Source organism: Hippopotamus amphibius, chromosome 9, assembly GCF_030028045.1.
Source record: "Hippopotamus amphibius kiboko isolate mHipAmp2 chromosome 9, mHipAmp2.hap2, whole genome shotgun sequence".
Lineage (NCBI taxonomy): Eukaryota > Metazoa > Chordata > Mammalia > Artiodactyla > Hippopotamidae > Hippopotamus > Hippopotamus amphibius.
Window position 1 is genome coordinate 133,931,559 of NC_080194.1, and position 25,717 is coordinate 133,957,275.

Below are 25,717 nucleotides of genomic sequence, written 5' to 3' on the forward strand. Positions count from 1 at the left end.
TAGTTTCTCTTACTTTCAAGCCAAGAGGCTTTAACCAAGAGAACTAGGGATGACTGTAAAATTCATCTCTAGGGGGAGACTGCTCTTTTGAAAAACAGTTTAATGGGTCTTCTGGGTATATGAAAGTCAAAGTTTCATTCTGGAGTGGAGAAGCTCAGAACAATTATGGACAACTGTAATGCACAGTGATGTAAAAGGATGACTATATTGTGGGCAAGGCTGCATCTTTCTTTTTAATTAATTAATTAATTAATTAATTGGCTGCGTTGGGTCTTCGTTGCTGCGTGCGGGCTTTGTCTAGTTGCAGTGAGCGGGGACTACGCTTCCTTGTGGTGCGAGGGCTTCTCAGTGCAGTGGCTTCTCTTGTTGCAGAGCAGGGGCTATAGGCTCACAGGGCTCAGTAGTTGTGACACACGGGCTCAGTAGCTGTGGCACATGGGCTTAGTTGCTCCATGGCATGTGGGATCTTCCCGGACCAGGGCTCGAACCCATCTCTCCTGCATTGGCAGGTGGATTCTTAACCACTGCGCCACCAGGGAAGTCCCAAGGCTGCATCTTTACACGAGCGTGTTAATGCTTGTTTGCTTGTTGTTGTGTTGGAGAAGGAGGGGTCTTTATTATTATTTATTAGAGTTGGAGGCAAAAAGAGATCAGAGTCTGGAGAAGGCAAGATTGGATAAAGGCGGCTTTTATCCTGGCCAGCTGAGTTGGCCCATGGGACACAGTGAGTAGAGGATCTCCAATGAGGAAACATGACCAAAGAACTCTAATAGTAGGTTATGCTATTCAGTTTTAGGATTTTTCTTGTATTGTGCTCAGGTTTCATTGAAAAAAATTTTAACATAGAAGCCTTTCCTTAACTTTGCTTTGTGAAAATAAGAGTTGTGCTCAAGCTTAAGCGCAAGGTATTGCTGGGAGTATATATTGGCACAACCACTTTGGAAAGCTTTCTTTTCTTTTATTTATTTATTTTTTTTAATTGAAGTATAGTTGATTTACAATGCTGTGTTACTGCCCTACAGCAAAGTGACTCAGTTATACATTTATATACACATGCATATATACACATACATATATATATTCTTTTTCATAGTCTTTTCCATTATGGTTTATCACAGGATATTGAATATAATTCCCTGTGCTATATAGTAGGACCTTGTTGTTTATCCATTCTATACATACCAGTTTGCATCTGCTAATCCCAAATTCCCACCGAAAGCTCTTTGACTGTGTCTTATATACCCTCCAAGCCAGCAACTCTACCCTAGGAAAATTCTTGCATATATGATTCAGGAAACTATTATAAGAATATTCATAGCAATGTACATAACAGTGGGAGTGAGCAGGGAAAGGAAAAATCTAAATGTAGGAGATAAGAAACTGGATTTATAAATCATGGTATATTCATATAATGGAATGCTATATGGCAGAGAAAACACAGTTACATACGACAGGGATGGGTCCTAGAAGCCTGTTATTGAAAAGAAGCAACAGTATAATACAGCATGGAAGTAATTTTATCATTGAAAGACAAGTGAAAATAAATAGTATATTGCCTGGGAACATGTATGGTTATTGCATAACAAAAAGTTGAAATGAAATTTAAAAAAAATCAGGATAGTGATTACCTTGAGAGGAAGCAGGGAGAAGGTGGGATGGCGAAGGGTCAATAATACAGGTTGTTTTATAGCTTGGGTGTACATTCATAGGTGTTCACTTTACCATATTTTATAACTTACATTAACATATTTTTAAAAATTAACTTATTTATTTTTGCCTGCGTTGGGTCTTTATTGTTGTGTGCAGGTTTTCTCCAGTTGAGGCAAGCAGGGGCTACTATTTGTTGTGGTGCAAGGGCTTCTCATTGCTGTGGTTTCTCTTGTTGTGGAGCATGGGCTCTAGGCGCGAGGGTTTCAGTAGTTGTGGCACGTGGGCTCAGTAGTTGTGGTACACGGGCTCAGCAGCTCTGCGCATGTGGGATCTTCCTGGACCAGGGCTTGAACCTGTATCCTCTGCATTGGCAGGTGGATTCTTAACCACTGTGCCACCAGGGAAGTCCTACGTTAACATATTGATATATTTTTTGGTTCATGTCAGACTTTCTAAAAATGAAAGAGTAAAGTAATTGTCAAATTGCTTGACAGTACAGAGTTAAACTTCTACCGGATGAGAGTGCACAGAATTGTGATTTTTTTTTCCAGCTCTACTTTGGGGGTGGAGAGGCAGAGAATCCCACTTAAACAGCTGCCTTGAACATCTCTGTGAGCTAGGACGCAATTTACTCTGTTTTGGGGACAATGATGATTTCCGTCCAGCATTCAGCAGGAACTCTCAAGCAGTAAGGGAAGAAATGGTGTCTCCAATGGAGACAGGAGAAAGACAGTTATTGATTTTACACTGTGGCAAAAACAGAACAGTGGTTTATATTTAACCAGTTGCTGTAGCTGGTTTATGTCCTTTTGCTATACAGTTTCCAAAGGTTGCAGCATTTTCCCTTCTTAGAAACTGAGGGGAGGGGCACTACCTCTTTCTCTCTGCCTCCTTCCCACCCACCCTACCTTGGTATCTGTGGTTCCCTATGCTTGGAAGACCCTTCCCTGCTTCATTGGTCTGGCCTACTCCGTACCTCCTTTAAAATTTTAAGTTTAAGGGCTAATGCCTTTTGGAAATTGTCGTCTCTCACTCTTTGATTTCTCATCCCAGCATCATCACAGTTCTGAGATTTTTGGGTAAGTCGTTTCGTCAAGCCTGTTTCCAGGAGAGTAAGATTAGCTCGAGTGAGACTAGCGTAGAAGGTACGGAGAAGCAGGTTCCTAGGTCAAAATCCGACTTTTTGAAACCCCCACCCACCCTCTCTCTCTGCGGGTTTGGATTAATCACAGGGCGTCGGGTTCTTCAGTTTGATTGAGGGAGGCTTTGACTCCAAAAAGTTAATACTCGACATAACCAGACACCGTTTAGCACCTGCCGGTGTCCGGGCCCATTCTCTGGGACTCTCAGGGCTGGACGGAATCATCCTACGCATCTCTCCGCTGCCAGTACCAGAGGCGCGCTCAAGCGCTGCACCTCGCTGGGCGGAGAAAGTCCTCCAAACGGAAAGAGGGGCCTGATGCAGGGCGCGAAGGAGCGCGCCTTGGCGGCGCTCTAGCCCGCGGAGGTCACTCAGCTCTCCCTAGGTGGGGTTCCTGATTGGCTGAAGGCTGTCGCTCGCACGCGCGTTTTCCGGGACGGAGGCGGCTCTAGAAAGAATACGATTTCCGGCGCAAGCTGCAGCCGTCGCGTGTGTCCGGCCAGATGGCGGCACCGCTACTTCACACGCGGTTGCCCGGAGATGCGGCCGCTTCGGCCGCTGCGGTCAAGACGCTGGGCGCGTCAAGGACCGGGTAAGAAAACTCAGGACGCTTCCTTCTGCGCGTCTGGGACCAAAGCCCGGGACCGGGATTAGGGGAGCGGAGCTGAAGGGTCTGGGACAGAGCTAATGGAGTGGGGTGGGAGCAGAGGAGAGAGGGTCACTTCGGGTCCTCAAGAGTGAGCCCATGTCCCTTAGATGGGTAATAAAAGTGGGAGAAGGACTGGAAAAATGAGCCTGTTCTCTGTTCCAGAGTCCCCCTTTCTCCCCATTGGGCTCTTTCATAGCATCCCAGGCCTGGGCACTACATTCTGCTCCGTTAGTCTTCCCTCCTGCTTCTTCGACTAGATTTGGAAAGAGGTCCCTAGGCTGTTTGGATTATTAGCCAAATGCTGCCACTGATGGCAAATTGCGTCTTAAGTTTTTTTTTGAAATTTGTTTTGACACACGTTTGTTTGTTTCTAGCTCAACTCTTAAAGCCCTTAACCCCCATAAAACACTTTGGGGTTTAACTTTGAGAGTCCTTAGCGGCATGTTGTGTTTAAAAGAAGCAAACTTTGTGGAACAGTTGGCATAATGTCATTCATAATATTTTTTAAGTACCTACTTTTGCTGTTAGACGTGGGGGAGAGTTTATCAAAAGAGACAGTGTCCCTGCTCTCAACAAAGCTTACAGTCTGAGGAGGGAAAGACAGTAAATAAAATAAAGGACAATTTCAGAGAGTGGTAACTGCTGTGAAGAAATAAAACATGGTGATGGAAGGCGGGGAGGAAGAGGATGGGTGCTTTAGATTTCTGATGGGGAAGGTCTCTGACATTTGAGCTTCAACTTGAATGAAGACAAGGGCCCGAGCATGTACAAATCTGGGGAATAGCATTTCTAACAGCAGGAATAGTAAGTAAAATGGGAATCTGCTTGGCAAGTTTGAAGAACAGAAAGGACCCTGGCAGCAGTACAGTAAGTCGCTGGAGGTGAGGTCAGAGAGGTAGGCAGGGGCCAGATTAATGTAGGATCTTGAAGACCACGATAAAGAGCTTGGATATTTTATTCTTTTTTTTTTTTTTTTTTTTTTTTTTTTGACCGTGCTGCGTGGCTTTGCGGGATCTTAGTTCCCAGACCAGGGATCGGATCTGCGCCCCTGGCAGTGAGAGCACCGAGTTCTAACCACTGGACTGCCAGGGAATTCCCTGGGTAATTTATTCTAAGTGAAGTAGGAAACCTTTGGAGAATTGAAGCAGGAGAGTAGAGTAGCATGATCTGTCTTAAGTTTTTGAAAGGTCATTAGGTCACTAAGTGAAGAATGGATTGTTGGGGGATTCAAGTGGAAGGAGGGAAGCCAGTTAGGAGGCTTTACCAGTAGTCCCACTGAATGATGTTGGTTCAGTAAATGTTATAAATTTTATTGTTCCCTGCCGTGCAGTTAATGGCTTGATAATCTTGATTCTATAGGCTTTCAGATATGCTTGCATTAGAGAATGATTTCTTCAATTCTCCCCCAAGAAAAACTGTTCGGTTTGGTGGAACTGTGACAGAAGTGTTGCTCAAGTACAAAAAGGTAAGACGTGATAATGTAAGGTTTAGTGGTGTTTCATCCCAGCTTTATTGAAATATAATTGATATATTGAGGTTTGATTTTTGCTGGTCAGAACACAATTACAGCTATTATACTAACGACCAGTAAACAGTGGATTTTAGATATCAGTGTTGAAATCAAATGAATTTAACAACAGAGCGACAACAGCATGGTGCTGTCAGCTCAGAATTAAAGTAGTAACCCCTTTGTTTAGGTTTCACATCTTCAAATGCTTTATTTACCTAGTAGCTTTTAAAATTTTTAGCGAGTGGTAGGATAAAAAATGAATAGATCAGAGGAGTTCCTTAAGCATTGCTTTGGGACAGCAAACTAGCTCTGTTAATGGAGCTTTTTTTTTCCTGGCTTTGTTTTTGTGTTAGTTTTGAAGTGATTCTGCTGTATCTCAGTAATGGTGGGAAATGTGCATCACTGTCTGTTTCTGTATGGAACCTGCATTTATATCCATATATGTGAGTGGGTAGTGTCATAGTGTATTGACTCATGTTCAAACGTCAGTACACAAGTATACACCAGTATACCTAAATAAGAATGGCCTGTCGTCATTTTCTTTTTACCAGGCCCCCAGCTGCACTAATGTGAATTTTTAATTTTTGTAGTCAGGATTTTGTAATCCACAACAGTTGTGTGAATGTTACAGTGTTCTTTTTTTTTTTTGATATATATATATATATGTATATATATATTTTTAGAACTTTTATTGATATACAGTTAAAAGTCCAGCTGTTGGTCTTTAACCAGAAACCCAAGCAAGGAAAAATTCATTTTTTTTTCCCTTTCTTGTTAAGGGGGAAACAAATGACTTTGAGTTGTTGAAGAACCAGCTGTCAGATCCAGAGATAAAGGTAATTAACTTTGTGTTTGATTATTAGCACAGTTGTTGCCACTTTGCAGAGACATCAGTTTGTGCTTTTGGTCCTATTCCATTCTCTAGAACTTGTTCTCTCTATGATCCTTCTTTAATGGTTCTCAGCCAGGGGCACTTTTGCCCCCAAGGGAATTTGGTGATGAACTGGGGACATTTTTGATTGTCACAGCCGGGAGAAGGGAAGAGCACTACTGGCATCTAGTGAGTGGAAGTTAGGGATGCTGCTGACCGTCCTACAGCACACACGGCAGCCCTTCACAACAGTGAGTGACCTGGCCCCAAATGCCAGTCGCCCTGAGGGTGAGAAACCCTGCTTTAATTTTTCCTTTTTAGAACCTTTCTTCTATGCTGCGTGCAACTCTCATGTCTCTCCATTGCTAAAACAACAAAACAAAAAACCAACAAACAGTGACTTGTTTTTCAAGCTACTACTCTTTCAGTAATTTTGGAAATGGTTCAAGGTATATACTTGTCATGTAGTAACAACTCAGTAAATGTTACTTCCCTTTTGTTTCTTTATTGCCCAGTTTTGGAAAGAGTAGTCTTTTACTGTGGGCAGTGGTAGTCAGATTGCCTGGGCTAAAAATCCCAACTCCTTTGTTTCCCCGTGTGTGACCTTGGCCATGTTGTTTAACTTCTCTGCCTCTGTTTTCCTCCTTGTAGAACCAGAGAAATAAGAGAAGTTCTTAAAACGTAGAGAATCCAATGAGTTAATATACAAGAAGCACTTAGAACAGCCTCTGACTCAGAGGACTTTGTAATCGCTAGTTGTCATTCCTGTTGGCGGTGTGCATTTTCTCACTTCTCATTCTTGTTTAAATCCACTGTTAAGTCCACTGCTATATTTACTATGACAGAGGTTACTGATGATTTTCTTATATGCTGATTTCAGTGGACTTTTTTTTCCCCAAGCCCCATAGTAATTCCTTGTAGCAGTTTATACAGTTGACTACCCATTTCTTAAAACCTTTCCTTTAGGACTTCCCTGGCGGTCCAATGGTTAAGACTCCAAGCTTCCAGTGCAGGGGGTATGGGTTCGATCCCTGGTCAGGAAACTAAGATCTTATGTGCTGCAGCGAGGGCCAAAAGAACAAAATAAAATGAAAAAACAGAACAAAACAAAAAAACCCTTTCCTTTAGTTTCTTTGATCTTCTCCTCTTATCAGTTGTCTCTAATCATTCTCTTGACAGGTTCTTACATTTGGTATTGATTGGATTTCCAAACTTAACCCTTTCCTCACTTTACAGATTCCTCCTCACTTTACAGATCTCCTTATGCCCTCATGGCTCTGAAATTTATCTGTGTCCTGATAACTTCCGGATTTGCATCTATACCTCGATTGCTCTTGTGGTCTCCACACCTCTCTCTCTCTCTTTTTTTCCTTTCCTTTCCTTTTCTTTCTTTCTTAAAAATTTAATTTACTTTTTTCAAAGCATAGTTGAATTATACTTTTGTGCAGACTTGTTTCTTAATGGCCAGCCCACAGGTGTTACAGGCGCCCTGAATTTAGCATTCTCTCTCTCCCAAACCCACTTCTGCAACCTTCTTTATGTGCTTAAATGACTGATTGCTTATCTCTATCTCACATACCCTGCCCCCGGCCAATTTATCCTCAACAGTGCAGCCCAAGTCATCTCAGAAGCACATTCTAAACATGCCATTGCCCTACTTCATGCCCACTGAAAAAATAAAGGACCAGCTTTTTAGCATGGCCTGCAACAAAATTTTCAGTGTTGAGTCTCACTAGATGCTTTATTTCTTGAATTTGCCACTTCTTTTCATCTTTATGCCTCTGCATGTGCCTTTTCTTTCTGGCTGTAAGACGCCCTCTGTATCCACTTTGTTTGCTACCTGTTTGAGCATGGGCTCTGGTTACAGAGCCTCCCTCCCTTACTAGCTTTGTGACTAAGGGCAAATTATTGCATTTTAATCCCTCAGTGTCCCCAGATATAAAATGGGAACCAAAGATAGTACCTATCTCATGGAATGATTGTAAGGATTAAACAAGTTAATATATGTTAAAGTCTTATAATAGTGCCTTGCACATAGTTAGTCTTATATTAGTGTTTTTTATTATTATTACTGTGATCATAAAACTCCTACTCTTTGAGATCCAACTGAAATGTCATCTTCAGTAATGAACTTTCCCAGGTTCTGTCTGAGCACGTGGTTGTTCATTCAGTCCATGTCCCACACCGCCAGCAGATCTTTCTATCTATAATTATTGATATAAATCTGGCTCACAAGGACCTCAGTGATTTGTCTGGCCCCTCTTTGCTCCCCAGATTTTTCTGTTGGCCTGCTTGCTCACCATGTATTCCAGCCATACTGAAGCCATGCTTTTACCTGTGTAAGGTACAGAGCACCCGAGAATGCTCACTCTGTTTAAAGACAGTGGAAGCATCACTTCCTCTTTAAAGCTGTCTCTGACCTGTGCCTTCTTCTGTGGGTACAGAGAACCACATTCTTTGTATTCTACTGTATTTTTTTTTTTTAATTTATTTATTTATTTATTTTATTGGCTGTGTTGGGTCTTTTTTGCTGTGCGCAGGCTTTCTTTTTAGTTGCAGTGAGTGGGGGCTACTCTTCGTTGTGGTGTGCGGGCTCCTCATTGCCGTGGCTTCTCTTGTTGCGGAGCACGGGCTTTAGGCGTGTGGGCTTCAGTAGTTGCAGCACATGGGCTTAATAGTTGTGGCTCACGGGCTCTAAAGCACAGCCTCAATAGTTGTGGTGCACGGGCTTAGTTGCTCCGCGGCATGTGGGATCTTCCTGGAGCAGGGCTTGAACCTGTGTCCCCTGCATTGGCAGGCGAATTCTCAACCACTGCGCCACCTAGGAAGCCCTCTACTGTATTTTATATCCGTACATCTCCTTGGGACTTTGACATACCAAGAATCACATCAGATTTGTCTTACGTTGGTTCATAGGAGTGTTAAAATAATTTGCTTCTAATAATAGTTCGGTGCTACAGCGCCAAAGTTTCTCACTGGTTTACTTTAAAAAGTGGAGCAGTTTAAATGTCCTTATACTTTTGTTGCACTTGTTTTAGTGGAAAAGTGACAGGATAGAGCTAACTTATTTTTATTTGTGTGTAACTTAGCTTGTCTTCTCTGCTTCAGGCCTTGTTATCCTTAATGATTGTGGACATTATGAAGTTACTGTGGTGCAAATGAGTTGCCTCTTACTTTATTTTACTGCCAGGTTACTTAGGGTTTCATCAGTATATAGTCAGTGTCACTGAGGTTTGTCACATAGATAATGCAGGGGAAGCACTCACTGGTTGAGTGAACCAACCAGTGAGGAGAAGGTGGAGAGCTCCTCCATGTGGGGCAGGGCATGGTGGGAAAGTGGGCAGAGCGTTGATCTGGGCGGACAGGTTTGAACCTAGTTTTTTACTGGTTTGGTTGGGAAAATTGCTTATTAAACTTTCTTAGCCTCAGTTTCCTCAGCTGTAAAATGGGAATAACTAGTCCATTTGCATTAGGAAAAGGTTAGGATTAGGAAGAGGTGTGCATGTACAGTGTTGAGCACCGTGCCTGGCACGTGGTGTGTTCTCAATAAACAACACTTCCTATAAGTAGTGGGTTGATGTAGGTCCAGCCCTGTCTGTTAATAGCTTATCACTGCAGGTTCAACAGTTTGTAGTTTGTTGCTGAAGGTACAACACTGTATTACTTTTGTGTCTTTATATGGCTCTTTCCCCTGCTGAGTCTTAATCAGCATTAACCATTTTCTTTCAAAAATTAGCCCCCCCGCCCCCTGCTTTTTCCTTTTTTGGCTGCGATGCACGGCTTGCAGGATCTTAGTTTCTCCACCAGGGATTGAATCTGTGCCTTCAGCAGTGAAAGTGCAGAATCTTAGCTACTGGACCACTAGGAAATTCCCCAAAATTAGGGGCCTTAAATTTTTCTTGTGTATATTGTGTATATGCATGAGTACAAAAAATATCTTTATTAAATGTAACTGATATCTTATTCTTTACATGGCTTCTTTTTTGTATTTAGCAGGTTTTCCCATGTTACTGAAAGTATTATGAATAGTAATTTTATTTTCTGAAAAATATTTAATGGAGTAGTGGAACCATCATTTGTATAGAACACATTTTAATTCATTTAAACCCATTTGCAGGTTGGGTTAAGAAAAAGTTACATTTTGATGACTCTAGTTTAATCAGCTTAGACTGAATGTTGTCAACATGCTTGCAGGGCAGCATGAGTATAAAGGGGGTAGAGGTACCTATTGGTCCTTGTGGTCCTAGAATGTTTGAATCTTACAATTCTTCATTTTAAAAAAGTCCCAGGTGTGAACATTTGAGATGTTCTTACTTTTCTAGGGCAAACAGAAGTGGTAAGAATTAAGTATTGCATTTAATTCTTCTCCTGGTATATCAGTTACTATATTACTTTAAAAAAAAAAAAAAGGAAAATTTATTGTAACATATTTTTCCATGTTGAAACAAACTAAGAAATTTTCATCCCAATTTTGGCTTAAGTCCAAGTTTGTGACTTTTTCCCCCTAATGTAAATATTGTTGATAGATGATCAATGCCAGATAGATATCACTTCTCTGTTATTTCAGAGGATTTGTGATTTTGAAAGTACTTTTCTTTGTTTAACTTAAGGATGACCAGATCATTAACTGGCTGCTGGAGTTCCGTTCCTCTATCATGTACCTGACAAAAGACTTTGAGCAGCTTATTAATATTCTGTTGGTAAGTTCACCATTTGTTTCATTGACTGTTTTATGTAATTCAGTACTTTGAAAATCGTAAGTATTGTATCGGTAAAATGTTTCTTTTGTCTTTCTCTCCCTCCCACCTCTAGAGATTGCAGTGGTTGAATAGAAGTCAGACAGTGGTAGAGGAGTATTTAGCTTTCCTCGGTAATCTGGTATCAGCACAGACTGTCTTCCTTAGACCATGTCTCAGCATGATTGCATCTCATTTTGTACCTCGTAAGTGGTTGCTCTTTGCTTGCTTTGATTTTTCTTTTTTCTAATATCTGTTAAAATGCTACCTTCCCACCATATTTTGGGGATTATGCCACCATGGGAGATTCCAGAATACTTACCTGGCAGCAGTTCTGGTACATGTCTTTTCCCTATAATGACCTCTGTGGAAGTGTCTAGATTCATTTGTTGCTGTGATTTTTATGAATTGTAATTTGCTTTAGTGAGCTTCTGATGAAGTCTTGGAGCTCAGGGATTTTTGGCTACTTAAACCTCCTGCCCCCACTGTAAATTTTATTGTATTAAGTTTGGACAGTGGAAAAACGGCTTTTTGTGTAGCTCTTGATTGTTTAGATCAATGTTAGAAGAATAACATATTTTCTTTTTTCCTTGAAAGCCCGCGTGGTCATTAAGGAAGGTGACATAGCTGTTTCGGACTCTGAGGATGAGGATGATAGTAAGTATGAAGGGGACAGCCGCGAAGACTGCCTCCTGCATCTCAGCGAGTGCTGCCCAGCACCAGAGGCCTGGCACCTCCAGGGCTTGTTCTCACAGGTGGCCCGCAGCAAAAGGCAGCCTTTGATGGGATCTTTTTGTTGTATTTATTGTTAATGTGCAATCAGTGGCCCTTCATGGCAGTATTTATAGTCTTCATTGATAGTCACGGAGAGAAATCTTGAGATTATTCTTTTGCTGACAGATGATTCAGTTTTGGTTAGCAGGCATTTTTAGACTTGAGATAATTTTTCAGTTTTTGGTTTTATCTTGATGTTCATACTCTCCCTTTTCACCTTGTAGATCTTCCTGCAAATTTTGACACGTGTCACAGAGCCTTACAAATAATAGCAAGATATGTCCCATCGTGAGTATACTTTGGTTGTTTATTTTGCATTGTTGTGTTTAAGTCTCAAGAAAGTTATGATCGGTCGGTAGAAAGTCAGAAAGTGTTCATAGCATCAAAACTGAAGTTGTATGCTGCATGTTTTTTGTATCCTCTTGATATCCCGTCACATTCTACAAAAAATGGCATTTCAGTTCTCTATTCATTGTCTTTAATTATTTTTCAAAACTTGTATGCAGATTCTCCCCTCCAGCTTTTTACAGTGGTTGGAATTTTGCTTTTATCTTCAACAGACATAATATCCAGAACTTTTCAGCGAGAAACCCCTGTTTGTCATGCCACATGAATAAAAATTAGTTCTAAGAAAAGCTTTTAAGGTGTGTAGGGTTTTTTTTGGAGGGGTGGACTTCAAATTCCCCCAGGAAGTTTAGCAAATAAGCTGACTTTAAAAATTCAAACCTGATAATTTTTTCTCCTTTTTAAAATATAATACATATTTATAGTGGGAAATGTTTAGATTTTAAACTGAAGCTGTCTATGTTAAACTTTTGTGGCACAAGGATCCCCCTTTAATTTGCTGTTGATATCAAACTTAATAGAAGCTTATTTTTCCCTAAGTTGTTAACAGATTTTCTCTGAAGCCATTAATGCTTTATTTTCAGTTCCAATTGCTTAAGGTAGGAGTTACCGTTTGCCTCCTGTATCCATGTTTGCTTTTAGAATGGAAATGTTACCTTCCAAGAAGGTCCAGTTAACATGGATTGGTTGATTTTTTTTTTTCTTTTTAAAATAGAACACCGTGGTTTCTTATGCCAATACTGGTGGACAAATTTCCATTTGTTCGAAAATCAGAGAGAACATTGGTAAGAAATCTTTTCATGGGGGAAAGGAATGGAAAAGTTGTTTTGTGAGATTTAGTTTTAGGTGAGTTTAGGTCTTTTTCTTAAAAGTTGTTTTGTCTGCTGAATTTTAAACTCAAGACTAAGAATTTGACTCAGGTTCCTTTCTTACCAAGCAACTGATGGAGTGTTCTCAGTGCCTTTTCTCTTATTCCTATGTGCAAGTCAAAGGCAGAGTCCATTTCAGAAATACCTGAATAGGCTTAATGCTTACACAGATAGGAATTACTAGGAGATAATAGTTCATTTACTACCAATTGTAAATATGCGTTATTTGAAGATGAAGGCACAGCCTTCTGTAGGTGAAGTCTTAAGTTTTTTTGTATAATATTTAGGTCATCTGTGTAGCTTTTAGTAACTAATAGTGGTTTCCTTCTAAATATAGATTATTGTTTTCCTAAATAAGGTATTACAGGTATTAAATAAGGAATTAATAACTTTTGCTGATATTTGTGATAGTGTGCTTCAAGTGGAATATTATTACAAATTCTATATCTCTTATGAACATAGCTGCAAAAATTCTCAACAAAATACTAGAAAATTGAACCTAACAACATATAAAAAGAATTAAGCACCATGATCAAATGAAATTTATCCTAGGAATGAAGGTTGATTTAATAACCCACAATCAATTAGTATAGTATAGTGTATCAGTAGAATAAATGATCAGTACCACACGGTCATCTCAGTAGATGGGAAAACGCCAAAACTTTTTATGACAAAAATAGAAGGGAACTTTTTCAACCTGATAAAAATTCACAGCTAACTTCATGCTCAATAGTGAAAGACTGAAGGCTTTCCCCCAAGATAAGGAACAAAACAAGGATGTCCACTTTTGCCACTTCAGGTCAGTATTATTCTAGAGGTTCTAGTTAGGCAAGAAAAAGAAAAGGCACACAGATTGGAAAGGAAGAAGTAAAACTATCTCCTCTTGCAGATGACATGATCTTATGTATAGGGAAATCCTAAGGAATCCACAAAAACACTAGAGATAATAAATGAGTTCAGTATAGTCACAGGATATAAGATCAGCGTACAAAAACTGGTTGTACAGGACAGTGGGGAAAAGAATAGTCTTTGCAACAATTGGTTCGGGAACGAGTATTTTCTCATGCAGAGAATGAAATAAGACTTCTCATGCCATATACAAAATTGAACTCAAAATGGATAAAACTCTTAGAAAAAAACATTGGGGAAAATACTTGTCACCTTGGATTAAGCAACAATTTCTAGATATACCACAAGCAACCATACAAAAACCAGTTAAGTTGGATTTCATCAAAATTAAAAACTGTTGTGCTTCATAGGACACCTTCAAGAAAACGAAAAGACGACTTAAATAATTGGGAATACTTGCAAATCATATATTGGGTAAAGGCCTTGTATCTAGAATATATGTAGAGAACTCTTACTAAGTCAGTAATAAAAAGTCATGTAACCTAATTTAAAAATGGACAAAAGGTCTGAATAGGTGTTTCTCCAAAATAGACATACAGGTGGCTGATGAGCACATGAGAAACTCAACATCATTAGCCATTAGGGAAACGCAAGTCAAAACCACGAGATACTGCTTCTTACCAATTAGGATGGCTGTACTCAGAAAGATAGATAATAGCAAGTGTTGGCAAGGATGTGGAGAAACCAGAACCCACCTACGCTGCTGGTGGGAATGTAAAATGGTAAATGGAGCAGCTGCTTTGGAAAAGAGTCTTAAAGTTCCTCAGAAAGGTTAAATGTAGACTTGCCATGTGACCCAGCATTTGCATTGCTGGGTATATACCCAGGAGAAATAAAAATTTATGTCCACCTAAAAACTTATGTGGATGTTCAAAGCAGCATTATTCATAGTTGCCAGACTATGGAAACCAAATGTTTAGCAGCTTATGAATAAACAGAATGTGCTGTCAATACATTGGAATACCATTCGGAAATAAACGAGAAGGGTTTACTTGCCACAACATGAACGGACCTTAAAAACAGTATGCTAAAACACCACATGTTATAAGATTCTACTCATATGAAATATCTACGTTAGGCAGATTCATAGAGAAAGTAGACCAGTGGTTACCTAGGGCTGGGAGGCAGTACATTACTAGAAGATACAAGGCTTTTTTTTAGGGTGATGAAAATGTTTTAAAATTGATTTTGGTGATGGTTATATAACTGAATATACTAAAAACGATTGAAACACTTTTTTAATTTTTAAATTTTTTATTTATTTGGCTGCATTGGGTCTTTGTTGCTGCATGAGGGCTTTCTCTAGTTGTGGCGAGCAGGGTCTACTGTTGGTTGTGGTGTGTGGGCTTCTCATTACGGTGGCTTCTTTTGTTGTGGAGCACGGGCTCTAGGCGTGTGGGCTCAATAGTTGTGGCTCGTGGCTCATGGCTCTAGGGCGCAGGCTCAGTAGTTGTGGTGCAGGGGCTTAGTTGCTCCCTGGCATTTGGGATCTTCCTGGAGCAGGGATTGAACCCGTGTCCCCTGCATTGGCAGGCGGATTCTTAACCACTGCGCCAGCAGGGAAGTCCAGAATTTGTACACTTTAAATGGGCGAGTTATATGTGAATTCTATCTCAAGAAACCTGTTTTAAAAACACTGTAGGAGTATATAAATCACAAACTTAATTTACTGGGGGTAATTAAATTATGCTAATAGTATGTCTATAAATAGTATAGTTTCTATGTTGCTCAAAACATTCTCTGTTGAAATGTTTATCTTTTTATGGTTTAGGAATGTTATGTTCATAACTTACTAAGGATTAGTGTGTATTTTCCGACCTTGAGGCATGAAATTCTGGAGCTTGTTATTGAAAAGCTACTCAAGTTGGACGTAAGTATCGGATAACCTGTTTTTCTCTTTGATTTTCATTTATTAAATAATGTTATAGTAGTTATAATATTTCAAACAGTGGTAGCAACAATGGAAAGGAATCCACAGTTCTACCTTTGATTCATTTCTTGAGCATTTCTTTGAACACTGATGTGCTGGTGTTTACAGACAGTCCCGTCCCATGGTTGAGGAACAGACGTTACTTAGATAATCACGTAAATGGAAGAGTACAGTGGTGGTAGATGCTATGAATGGAGCACACACATTATGAGCTAGAAAACCTGATGTCGTCAGAAGTTGGGAAGGCATTCCTAAGGAAGTGATTGGGATTCTTTATACCTTTTTTAAAGAGGCCTGCACTAAGGTGCAGTGGGAATGAGAAAGTGGTGACACATGGAAGAAAGGTCCTTGAGACTGGATTGGAAGTGGAGGAGTAGAGGGGAGAGGACTCCTTCAAAGGCAGCTCCCTGTGGAGTGAAAGTTCAGTGTTGCTGTAACATAGTAAGAAATGTCAGGAGGAAGTTGCAGGATGATGAGTTCCATTTTGGATGGATGGAGGTGCAGGTGGGGAGCTAGATGGAGAATATTCACCAAGCAGCTGTAGCTGCAGATAGGGGACTGAGAACAAACCTGACAGGAGAGAGGAAGTGAGATCAGAAGTGGGAGGAAAACCGGGAGTCTGGACACCCACGGAGGATCTGGAGGCAGGCAGGCTTTGGTCAGCAGCATGAGCTATTGCTGCCGTTTTTAAGGAGGATGAGAAAAGCGAAGTCCTTGGGTGTGGTGTTTAGGAGGTCTTCTGTTGCTGCGGAAAGCATGGATGGTTAGGAAGTGGGGCTGCTGGAGACCCGGTGAGGGTTGTGGGGTAAAAAGGGGTTGAAGCAAGGGCGAGAGGCATGTTTCAGGGTTGGGGAGGCTTGAGGTCTGTGGACTAAGGAAATAGGAGTTGATGGGAAGAACATCGATTCTGTCGGGGGAAGGCGGTCTAGGAAGGGCCGGAGTTGGGTGGGCCAACACACGTCTCACTTGGAGTTAAGCCTCGCTGGTCAGCTGCATACATATATGCTTATGGAACATGTTAGAGTACATTTAGGAAGAAGGTCATGTATAGACACTTAAAAGGTGTGATTTGAGAGTATGTTAAACAAGATACCTGAAGGGGTATATATCAATACCAAAATAAATATTCAATAATTCAAAATTGGTTTCATTTAATAATTTTCTCCTCGATTGATGATATGCTTATACACCCTGCATGTGTCTTGTGCGTAGTAAGAGTTGGAATAAATGTTGAGTTTGATGAAGCTATCTGATTTAGACCAACATAGCACAGTTCGTGTTGATTTTATGTAAGTATGTAGTACAAGGGGCTTGATTTATAATCTTGTAATTTCCTTCATGATCCAGACCTGTTTATAGGTTTGCATCGTGATTGTGTATTGAGTTACAGTGCTATATAGGGTGCTAATCTGGACATCTTTAAAGCATGTATATGAGATGAATTTCAAGTCCCTGAATAATGTAGTTGTATTTTAAATGCTTTTATTCTCTCTCTTTTTTTTTTTTTTTCTTTTTCTTTTTCTTTGTTATAATGTAGGTGAATGCATCCCGGCAGGATATTGAAGATGCTGAGGAAACAGCAGCTCAAACTGGTAGTGGAACGGATGCCACAGAAGGCCTGTTTAATATGGTCAGCATTTATTAATGAAATCAGACATACGCAGTTCACAGTCCCAGAGGGTGGGAAGAGACAGACACCTTTTTCAAGGCTTTGGATTAAAACAGTAGTTCAGCAAACTTGAAAATGATTTCTTAAATAAGTAGTTTGCTGCTTTGTTGCTTATTAACTAGTAGAGCTTATTTCCAAGGCTTTGAATTTGGGTTTGGTGATGTATGTTTCATTTTTATTCTTCTGTTTGTTCTTTGTTTTTGTAAACCACATATTGTTTGTGAAGGAATGATAAGTAGAAAAGCATACCAGTGTAGTTTCTGAGTTTTACAAATTGTATACTTTCGTGAAGTGCTTCTCTGCCTGGGGTGATGTCTTAAGTTGGGCTCACCAGGAGGAGAGCCTGAGATGGGGATTCCTCACACCCTTGGGACAAAGGGTGTGAGGAAGCTGGAAGGGGCAGGGGAAGGAACTACGTGAGAGTTTGGTCTCAGTTGGAAAGGGGCTACAGCCTGTTCCCCCCCGCTACCCCCAGGAGCTCTGCAGCATGAGTTGCAGGACAGAGTTAGTCCTACCTTGAGACCAGGGAGATGGTTTCTTGAGACTTCATGTCAGTCGGTTATTCTGATGGGGAGGGGGTGGGAGGAGCAAGGGCAGTTCTCTGGAGAAGGGGGGCAGATAGCAGCTGGGGGGTGGGTGCCCTGTCCGGGAAGGGAAACCTGGCACCAATAGTGGGTGCCAGGAGCTGGGGGAGATCTGTGGTGTTGGCATGGCCACACTTTAGGTGGGTCTCTAACTGAGAATCAGAGGCTGAATCTGTGGTTTCATTTTGAATTCCACAGCTGGTTCTGATTCACACCTCTGGTTGAGAGCCCCTGCCTGGAAAGGTCTCTGTATATTTTGTTTTACCTTTTATAGGAAACAGTTACCTCAGAATTTTCTCACTAAACTACTGAGTTTTTTACTTTACCTTCAAAGGATGAAGATGAGGAAACTGACCACGAAACAAAAGCTGATCTGGGAAGGCTCGATCAGATGGTCCATCCTGTAGCTGAACGCCTGGATATCCTGCTGTCTTTACTTTTGTCCTACATTAAGGATGTCTGCTATGTAGATGGTAACAACCTGTAGTAGTCACAGTAGCTGCTGCTTTGTTGAATACCTACAATGCACTGTGCTGGGTATTTTTCATATGTTAGTACTGATAGCAATCCTGTAAAAAAAGAAAAATCACTATTTTGAGTATGGGAAAGAGAAGGTTTAAAGAGATTTGTTACTTGCCAGCATGACGTAGCTCGAGAATAGTGGGACTGGGATTCAGGCTCAGCCATGTTTGTCTTCAAAGCCCTTGATGATCTTTTCAATGATTATTGTATTGAAAGCTTATATATGGAGTTTGGACAATTTGGAGTTTGGACAGTTCTAGGTGGACCTCAAGTTCAAGACATTTAAGAAATGGTATAGTAGATGTTGATATATGGTACTTGTGGTTACGTACTGAGTTTAGTGTCTAGGTACTTTGGTTGTGCCAGGTGTTGGTACTATAGTGAACAAATTGATATACTTCTTGTCCTTACGGAATTTTTAGTCTAGAGGCTTTGCCATGAAAAAACCAGATTTTTTTCCATTTGGGTTGCTAAGATTTAAGAATGAAACTCCGCACTCAGAATAATAGGACTTTAATCTGAATTAATATGTTACTGCTTTAACTTTTTTGCTGTTATAAAAATAATATGTGTTGATTAGAGAAAATCTGGAGAATACAGGAAAGGATTTAAAAAGACAGTTTTTATGGCCACATTCCTACTATTTGGAGAACGATTATCTTCCCTTTTCACCTCTTGTGAACATTTTCTTCCACCACTCACTGTTCTTCTAAAGTAGGTATTATTTAATCATGTGAATTTAACTGGTTCCTTGTTTTTCCTCCCCTGCTTTTTTGCCATTATAATTAACAGTGTAGTGAACACCCTTGTATATGTGTATCAGTTATTTGCTTGTGATCAATTTCTAGCAGCAGTGTTACTGGGTCAGAGGGTTTCTGCTTCTAAATGGCAGTTTTACAGTGTGCGGCCTCACAGAAGTGTGTGTGAGATGAGGGCCTGCTTCCTTGCCAGCGCTGGGTTATAACTAAAAAGAAACTGCAAAATAAAGATGGCATTCCCCGCCAACCCTCGTAGCTTATTGCTTGCTTTCTAAAAATTTGGTAAGTGAAACTGGTAACTTGAATATAATGTCTTTATAAAACTGAAATGCCAAATTTTCTTTGTAGGTAAGATTGATAACAACAAAACAAAGGATTTATATCGGGATCTCATAACCATCTTTGACAAACTCCTGTTGCCCACCCATGCCTCTTGCCATGTGCAGTTTTTCATGTTTTACCTCTGTAGCTTTAAATTGGTGAGTATGTCATTCACATCATCATAGCTTATTTTATTCTTGCCCAGAATTTTCCCTTAAAAAATGGGGGGGTGGAGGGAGGTGTGGAGAGAGACCATGAGGTATTTCTTTGTCTTGAGCTCATTTTACTTAGTTCCCCTAATAAAATACAAGCCCCTTTCAACCCATGGAAGGAGCTGAGGGCATTGCTGCTGCCTGTCAGCTGAAGCTAAGTGCTCTGCAAATGTCATCCTGCACTTGGTCCACTAGGTGGTGCCCTTCCCTTTAATTCAAGCCTTTATTAAAATCTCATATGGGATATTTAACTGTTTATTTTCTTTATTCTCTTTCAGTTGATTTTAACTAGCCCAAATTAAATTTTTAATCTAGAATTTTAAAACTTTAGACTTCGTTTTTCTATTTTGAGAACAAAGCAAAACAAAAGAACACAGGACTCTTCTTTGCAACTATTTTGTAGCTTCCTAGAATAGTCCAGGAGAGTATTGGTCATGAGTAGGAAGGTCAGACTCCATCTACTCCAAAGCATGTGTTAGTAGCTTTTGAAAAGAGCTATTTGGAAGAAGTTGGAGATTGTATTTTTTATTGAAAAGAAGCGAATTGGTCTGTTTTTTCCCCCTGCAATTAGCATAATCAGTCAAATACCAGCTATATTTATTTAAATTATTTATTTATTTATTTTGGCTGCACTGGGTCTTAGTTGCGGCACGCGGATCTTCGTTGCAGCATGCGAACTCTTAGCTACGGCCTGCATGTGGGATCTAGTTTCCCGACCAGGGATAGAACCTGGGCCCTGGCAGTGAGAGCACCGAGTCCTAACTACTGGACTGCCAGGGGATTCCCACTAACAGAGTTTTAAAAATTGGTGGATCTCAAAGCTCTGTAACAAATCTATAGGGTTCCAGAGCCCTGATTCTGATGCTCAGCTAGTTTTGAGATCCATTGAATTATTTGATGCTGGGGAACACCTTTGTGTGTGTGTGTGTGTGTGTGTGTGGTTTTTTTTGTTTTATTTTTTTAATAAAAGAGTTTGACTTTCTTTAAAAAAAAATTAATTTTATTTATTTATTGGCTGTGTTGGGTCTTTGTTGCTGCACGCGGGCTTTCTCTAGTTGCTGAGAGCAGGGGCTGCTCTTCATTGCAGTGCACAGACTTCCCATTGCTGTGGCTTCTCTTGTTGTGGAGCACGGGCTCTAGGTGCGTGGGCTTCAGCAGTTGCAGTACACGTGCTCAGTAGTTGTGGCACATGGGCTTAGTTGCTCCGTGGCGTGTGGGATCTTCCTGGAGCAGGGATTGAACCCGTGTCCCCTGCATTGGCAGGTGGATTCTTAACCACTGCGCAGTCTAGGAAGTCCCACCTTTTGTTTTTAATAGTATTTTTCAAGGTGTTTAAAAATAAGAACTGATAACTGTATTCATTATTTATCTAGCAGGATAACTGAGATACTAGAACTCATATTGGTGAGTTAAAAATCTTAGGGTTCTGATAGCCAGAATACTTAAGCATTAAAAAAGGATGAGACCAACACCTTCTCTTTTTATAGGGATTCACAGAAGCATTTTTGGAACATCTCTGGAAAAAACTGCAGGATCCAAATAATCCTGCTATCATCAGGCAAGCTGCCGCAAATTATATTGGAAGCTTTTTGGCACGAGCTAAATTTATTCCTCTTATGTAAGTAACCTAATTTTCCAAGTGCTTTTCATATCTTGCTTTAAAAAGTATAGTATTGTCTCAAGTCAGAGAAATATCTGCCTTATTTTTTCAGTCTGTCTTTAAAGTGGAAAAATTTTCTCCCCCACTCTATGCAAGATGTGTATGTTTCTAAGAGGCAGTTTCAGAATAAAATGTCTCCCTTTTAAACTGTAAAACCTCACATGCGGAGCTTTCGTCATCTGTTCTGTACGGTTGCACTTGAATATGAAGACCCATTTGTCTTCGTGGATGGTGCACAGTGTTGTATACTGTTTTGATTCTTTTTATAGGTTTGTCATTTTTCATTTGCATTCCGAATCAATTGTATCTGTTAAAGCTGAAGAAAAAAAATCCTTTTAAAGGTAATAGATCTATTTAGGAGGCCAGCTCTGGGCCTGTTTCTTCTAGTGATCCATGAAGATATCTTTGGGCAAGGATGCTATTACAAACTCTTCCCTGACTACTAAAAGCTGTCTGGCCATTCTGTCCTAAATTGTTGACCACAGGACTTCATCAGAACCCCCTAGGGAATGGTGAGGTCAGCCAGACTGTCTTCTCTTTTGAGATGTGGGTAAACATGCCCTGTTCTTTAGCCATATTCCCCCAAGAGGGCTGGGAGGCTACTGGCAAATCCCTTCTGAGTTGATGAGGAAAAACTCTTCTCCAACTCTTAGGACTTCAGGCATTCTTAGCGGCCCGCCTGTTGTTCCTAGAAGGGCCATGTGCTTGACTTTGTAACTGGAAGGCTGTCTTTCCACCTGCCCACTGTTTTCTTTTCTTTGTTTGCTTCTCCTCTATGCCCATGGGTAATAGGTAATGAAGCCAATGGACAGACTTTTCTTAGTTTGTAATGAGAGGCAATTGTGTGTGTTGTCACTCTAGTTTTTAATGAAGCAAGTGAAGTTGACTTGAATTTTTCTTTTCTCTAGTACTGTAAAATCATGCCTAGATCTTTTGGTTAACTGGCTACACGTATACCTTAATAACCAGGATTCGGGAACAAAGGCATTTTGTGACGTTGCTCTTCATGGACCGTTTTATTCAGCCTGCCAAGCTGTGTTCTACACTTTTGTTTTTAGACATAAGCAGCTTTTAAGTGGAAACCTGAAAGAAGGTCAGTGATATGGGGTTGATGGGTATGAACTGGATTTTTCTTGTGTGCTAGTTACCTTTGGAATGAAGATTTATTAGTTTTTTGATGAGAACTGTAGTTGGAAAACTGCAAATGCACTCAAACTTTTGGAAATAATTTCAAGCAGCTTATAGGCCCCTGAAACCCTCCTTAAGCCTTCTCTTTAACAGTTGATGGACTTGAGATTGAGAACCTCTGCTTTAGAAGGTGGCGTCAGGGGTAACTGTAAACCATGAAGTGAGGCTGAGCACTTGTGCTGTGGCTGCGCCAGGCTCAGAGCTTTACATCCGCAGCCCCTCCCCTCATCCTTGTAAGGGCCCAGTGAACAGCCAGTGTCCCTCCCGCTTTCCAGAGGGGACCAGAGCACAGGGAAGTAACTTACTGGCAGGATTAGAAATTAAAACCAGGTGAGGAGGACTCTGAAGCTTGAGATCATACCAATTATGCTCTTTTAGCTAAAGATGAGTTGATTTACGGGTTTTCAGCTTTGTTAATTCCCAAGGGTTAAAATTTAAATCTACCAGATGAAGCTCATTTCTTGGGCTAGTGTATTATAGAAGATAGTCCCCAAGAACAACATCGGTAAAGTCAGCTTAAATTGTTTGTTTTCATGAACAATTCAAATAGTTTAATAGGTTATTTCCTCTAAGCCAGAGTTTCTCACTCTGCACTCACTGCTGGTGCCTTAGGCTGGGAGGGCTGTCCTGTGTATCAGAGGGTGATGAGTAGCATCCCTCTTGCTCTCCCCGCTGGATGCTGGTAGCACCTCTCCTCATCCTCTGTTGTGACAACTAAAACTGTCTTCCAGATGCCACCAGGTATCTTCTTGGGGACACAGTTGCCTTTAGTTGAGAATCACAGCTCTAAACTGAAACTTCTATTTGTTGCATTATGTGTATTTACTTATGACTACTTCTAAAAAGATGTGGGACTTAAAAATAGTTGCACAAACTCTAGTAGGACAAGGTTTTATCAGAAGGCAAGTAAAAGCACTGCTTATCTTTGTAAAAAATAAATGATAACAACACGAAAAGACAACCCTCAGAATGGGAGAAAATATTTGCAGACGAATCAACAGACAAAGGATTAATCTCCAAAATATATAAACAGTTCATCCAGCTCAATATGAAAAAAGCAAACAACCCAATCAAAAAATGGGCAGGAGACCTAGATAGGCATTTCTCCAAAGAAGACATACAGATGGCCAAAATGCACATGAAAGGCTGCTCAACATCACTAATTATTAGAGAAATGCAAATCAAAACGACAATGAGGTATCACTTCACCCCAGTTAGAATGGACATCATCAGAAAATCGACAAACAGTAAATGCTGGAGAGGTGTGGAGAAAAGGGAACGCTCTTGTGCTGTTGGTGGGAATGCAAATTGATACAGCCACTATGGAGAACAGTATGGAGGTTCCTTGAAAAACTAAAACTAGAGTTACCATATGACCCAGCAATCCCACTGCTGGGCATATACCCAGAGAACAGCATAATTCAAAAAGACACGTGCACTCCAGTGTTCATTGCAGCACTATTTGTAATAGCCAGGACATGGAAGCAACCTAAATGTCCATCAACAGATGAATGGATAAAGAAGATGTGGTACATATATACAGTGGAATATTACTCAGCTGTAAAAAGCAATGAAACTGGGACATTTGTAGAGACATGGATGGACCTAGAGACTGTCATACAGAGTGAAGTGAGCCAGAAAGAGAAAAACAAATATTGTATATTAACACATATATGCGGACTATAGAAAAATGGTACAGATCAACCGGTTTGCAAGGCAGAAATAGAGAGACAGATGTCGAGAACAAACATGGACACCAAGTGGGGAAAGCGGGGAGGGTTGAGGGGGAATGAATTGGGAGATTGGGATACCAAATAGTACACTCTAAATATATGCAGTTTATTGTCTGTTAACTGTATCTCAATAAAAGTTCTAAAAAAATAAATAAATGATAAGAGCCTTGGTTACAGAGGACCTGTTTCTTGTAAGCCACTACAGTATCCCATTTTTAGTCATTTTGATCAAAATGCATATCAGAGAATCTCCTAACAAAGTACACTTAGGCACAGGTTGGTTTGCGGTTTGCTTGCCTTTTAGAATAAGTGAGGTGTCGTTCTTTTTAACACAGGAGAGAAGTGTATTTATTGGTTCCAAGACAGTATCTACCTAATTTTTCCTTCTACCCCCGCAGTTTTCTTGTTTAAAAAACAAAACAGAAAAACCCCTGACAACTAATGCACACTTGAAAAACATGCTCAACTTTACTGATAACTTAAGACATAGAATTCTTGCTGTTGGTTTTGTTGGCTGTCAGCTTGGCATAGTGTGTATATAAATATATGGAATTCAAAGAGAAATTCCATATTGTACAGTCATTAGCCCTGAGGAATGGAGAATCACTGTGTTGCCTCAGCTTCTTAATGATTCCATGATTGTTAGCAGAAGTCACATCACACAGTCTGTTTCCCTCCGTACGTTGAGCCTGTGCTGAACTTTTGTAGATCTGAGCTCCAAATTGTCGTGTAAACGTACTGCCCCCTAGGAATGTACATTTGCTTCCTGAATCTTTAAAAGAGTAAACTCTCTTCTTTGGAAAAGTTGGTTTGGTCATAAATGTGTATGGTTAAGCCTAGTGATGTTCTTTGGGCGCTACGCTGTGTGACTGTCTCCGTGGACCTTTAAAGCATTTATGCGAGTACCTTTTTTAAATTTGCTGTTTAATGTATAAAATAATAAGTGCTGCCTAGACTGTTGTGTTTGTACCTTTTAAAAAAGTCTTTTGTTTTTTAATCAAAGGTTTGAGGTACCTTCAAAGTCTAAATTTTGAACGGATTGTGATGAGTCAGCTAAATCCTCTGAAGATCTGCCTGCCTTCGGTCGTTAACTTTTTTGCTGCAATCACAAAGTAAGTTGTTTATGCTTTATTTGTGAAAGTTATTTAAAAGTAAATGTATGTTAGTATTGTAAAATTCCATTAAATTTCTGTGAAATTATTTAACAAAATTAATAGCAAAAAAACATTTAAAAACCAGTAACCCAGTACTTGCAGAAAACACTGCATTGAAGGTATTGTGTTTATATGTTGGTTGCATTGGAAATTGCTACTGCTTTTTAATCTAAGGAGCATAATTCAGCAGAAGCTTAGGCCCTTTGAAATAAGTAAGGCAGCTAGCAAGCCAAGAGGTACAAACCACAGATGTTTATTAGAGTGATTCCCATAATAGTAATAAAAATAGGCTGGGCATGAGATAGACACCCAACAATAGGGAACTGGGTCAGTGAGGGCCTTGTGGCTACAGCTGGTGCGTGGCATCTGTGTGTCCAGCACCGTCCTGGTGAGCACTGTGCATAGACCTTACTTAATCCTCACACAATCCTGTGACTGTTATTAACCCCTATTTATAAATGGTGAGATGGGGGCACAGAGAGATTGAATGACTTGTGTGAAGTCATGGCTAGACTGTGGCAGCACTAAGGTT

General features: G+C 40.3%; 1 protein-coding gene across 3 annotated transcripts in view; it reads left to right on the forward strand.

Annotated features, from left to right (window-relative positions):
• The first annotated feature begins 3,273 nt into the window (after positions 1-3,273).
• Positions 3,274-25,717, forward strand: part of RRN3 (RRN3 homolog, RNA polymerase I transcription factor) — a 28,764-nt gene continuing 6,320 nt past the window's right edge. Inside the window, exons 1-15 of one of the 3 annotated variants that reach the window (XM_057750681.1) lie at positions 3,274-3,383; positions 4,800-4,905; positions 5,730-5,786; positions 10,432-10,521; positions 10,634-10,763; positions 11,155-11,214; positions 11,556-11,619; positions 12,392-12,461; positions 15,226-15,324; positions 16,922-17,014; positions 17,972-18,110; positions 19,266-19,396; positions 20,938-21,068; positions 22,019-22,203; positions 25,035-25,143. In XM_057750681.1, the coding sequence (XP_057606664.1) occupies positions 3,295-3,383; positions 4,800-4,905; positions 5,730-5,786; positions 10,432-10,521; positions 10,634-10,763; positions 11,155-11,214; positions 11,556-11,619; positions 12,392-12,461; positions 15,226-15,324; positions 16,922-17,014; positions 17,972-18,110; positions 19,266-19,396; positions 20,938-21,068; positions 22,019-22,203; positions 25,035-25,143 (1,553 nt within the window). In that variant the 5' untranslated portion in view covers positions 3,274-3,294. Of the gene's footprint in view, positions 3,384-4,799; positions 4,906-5,729; positions 5,787-5,978; positions 6,073-10,431; positions 10,522-10,633; positions 10,764-11,154; positions 11,215-11,555; positions 11,620-12,391; positions 12,462-15,225; positions 15,325-16,921; positions 17,015-17,971; positions 18,111-19,265; positions 19,397-20,937; positions 21,069-22,018; positions 22,204-25,034; positions 25,144-25,717 lie in introns of those variants that run through there. The other 2 variants (XM_057750682.1, XM_057750683.1) reach the window with 2 other exon arrangements.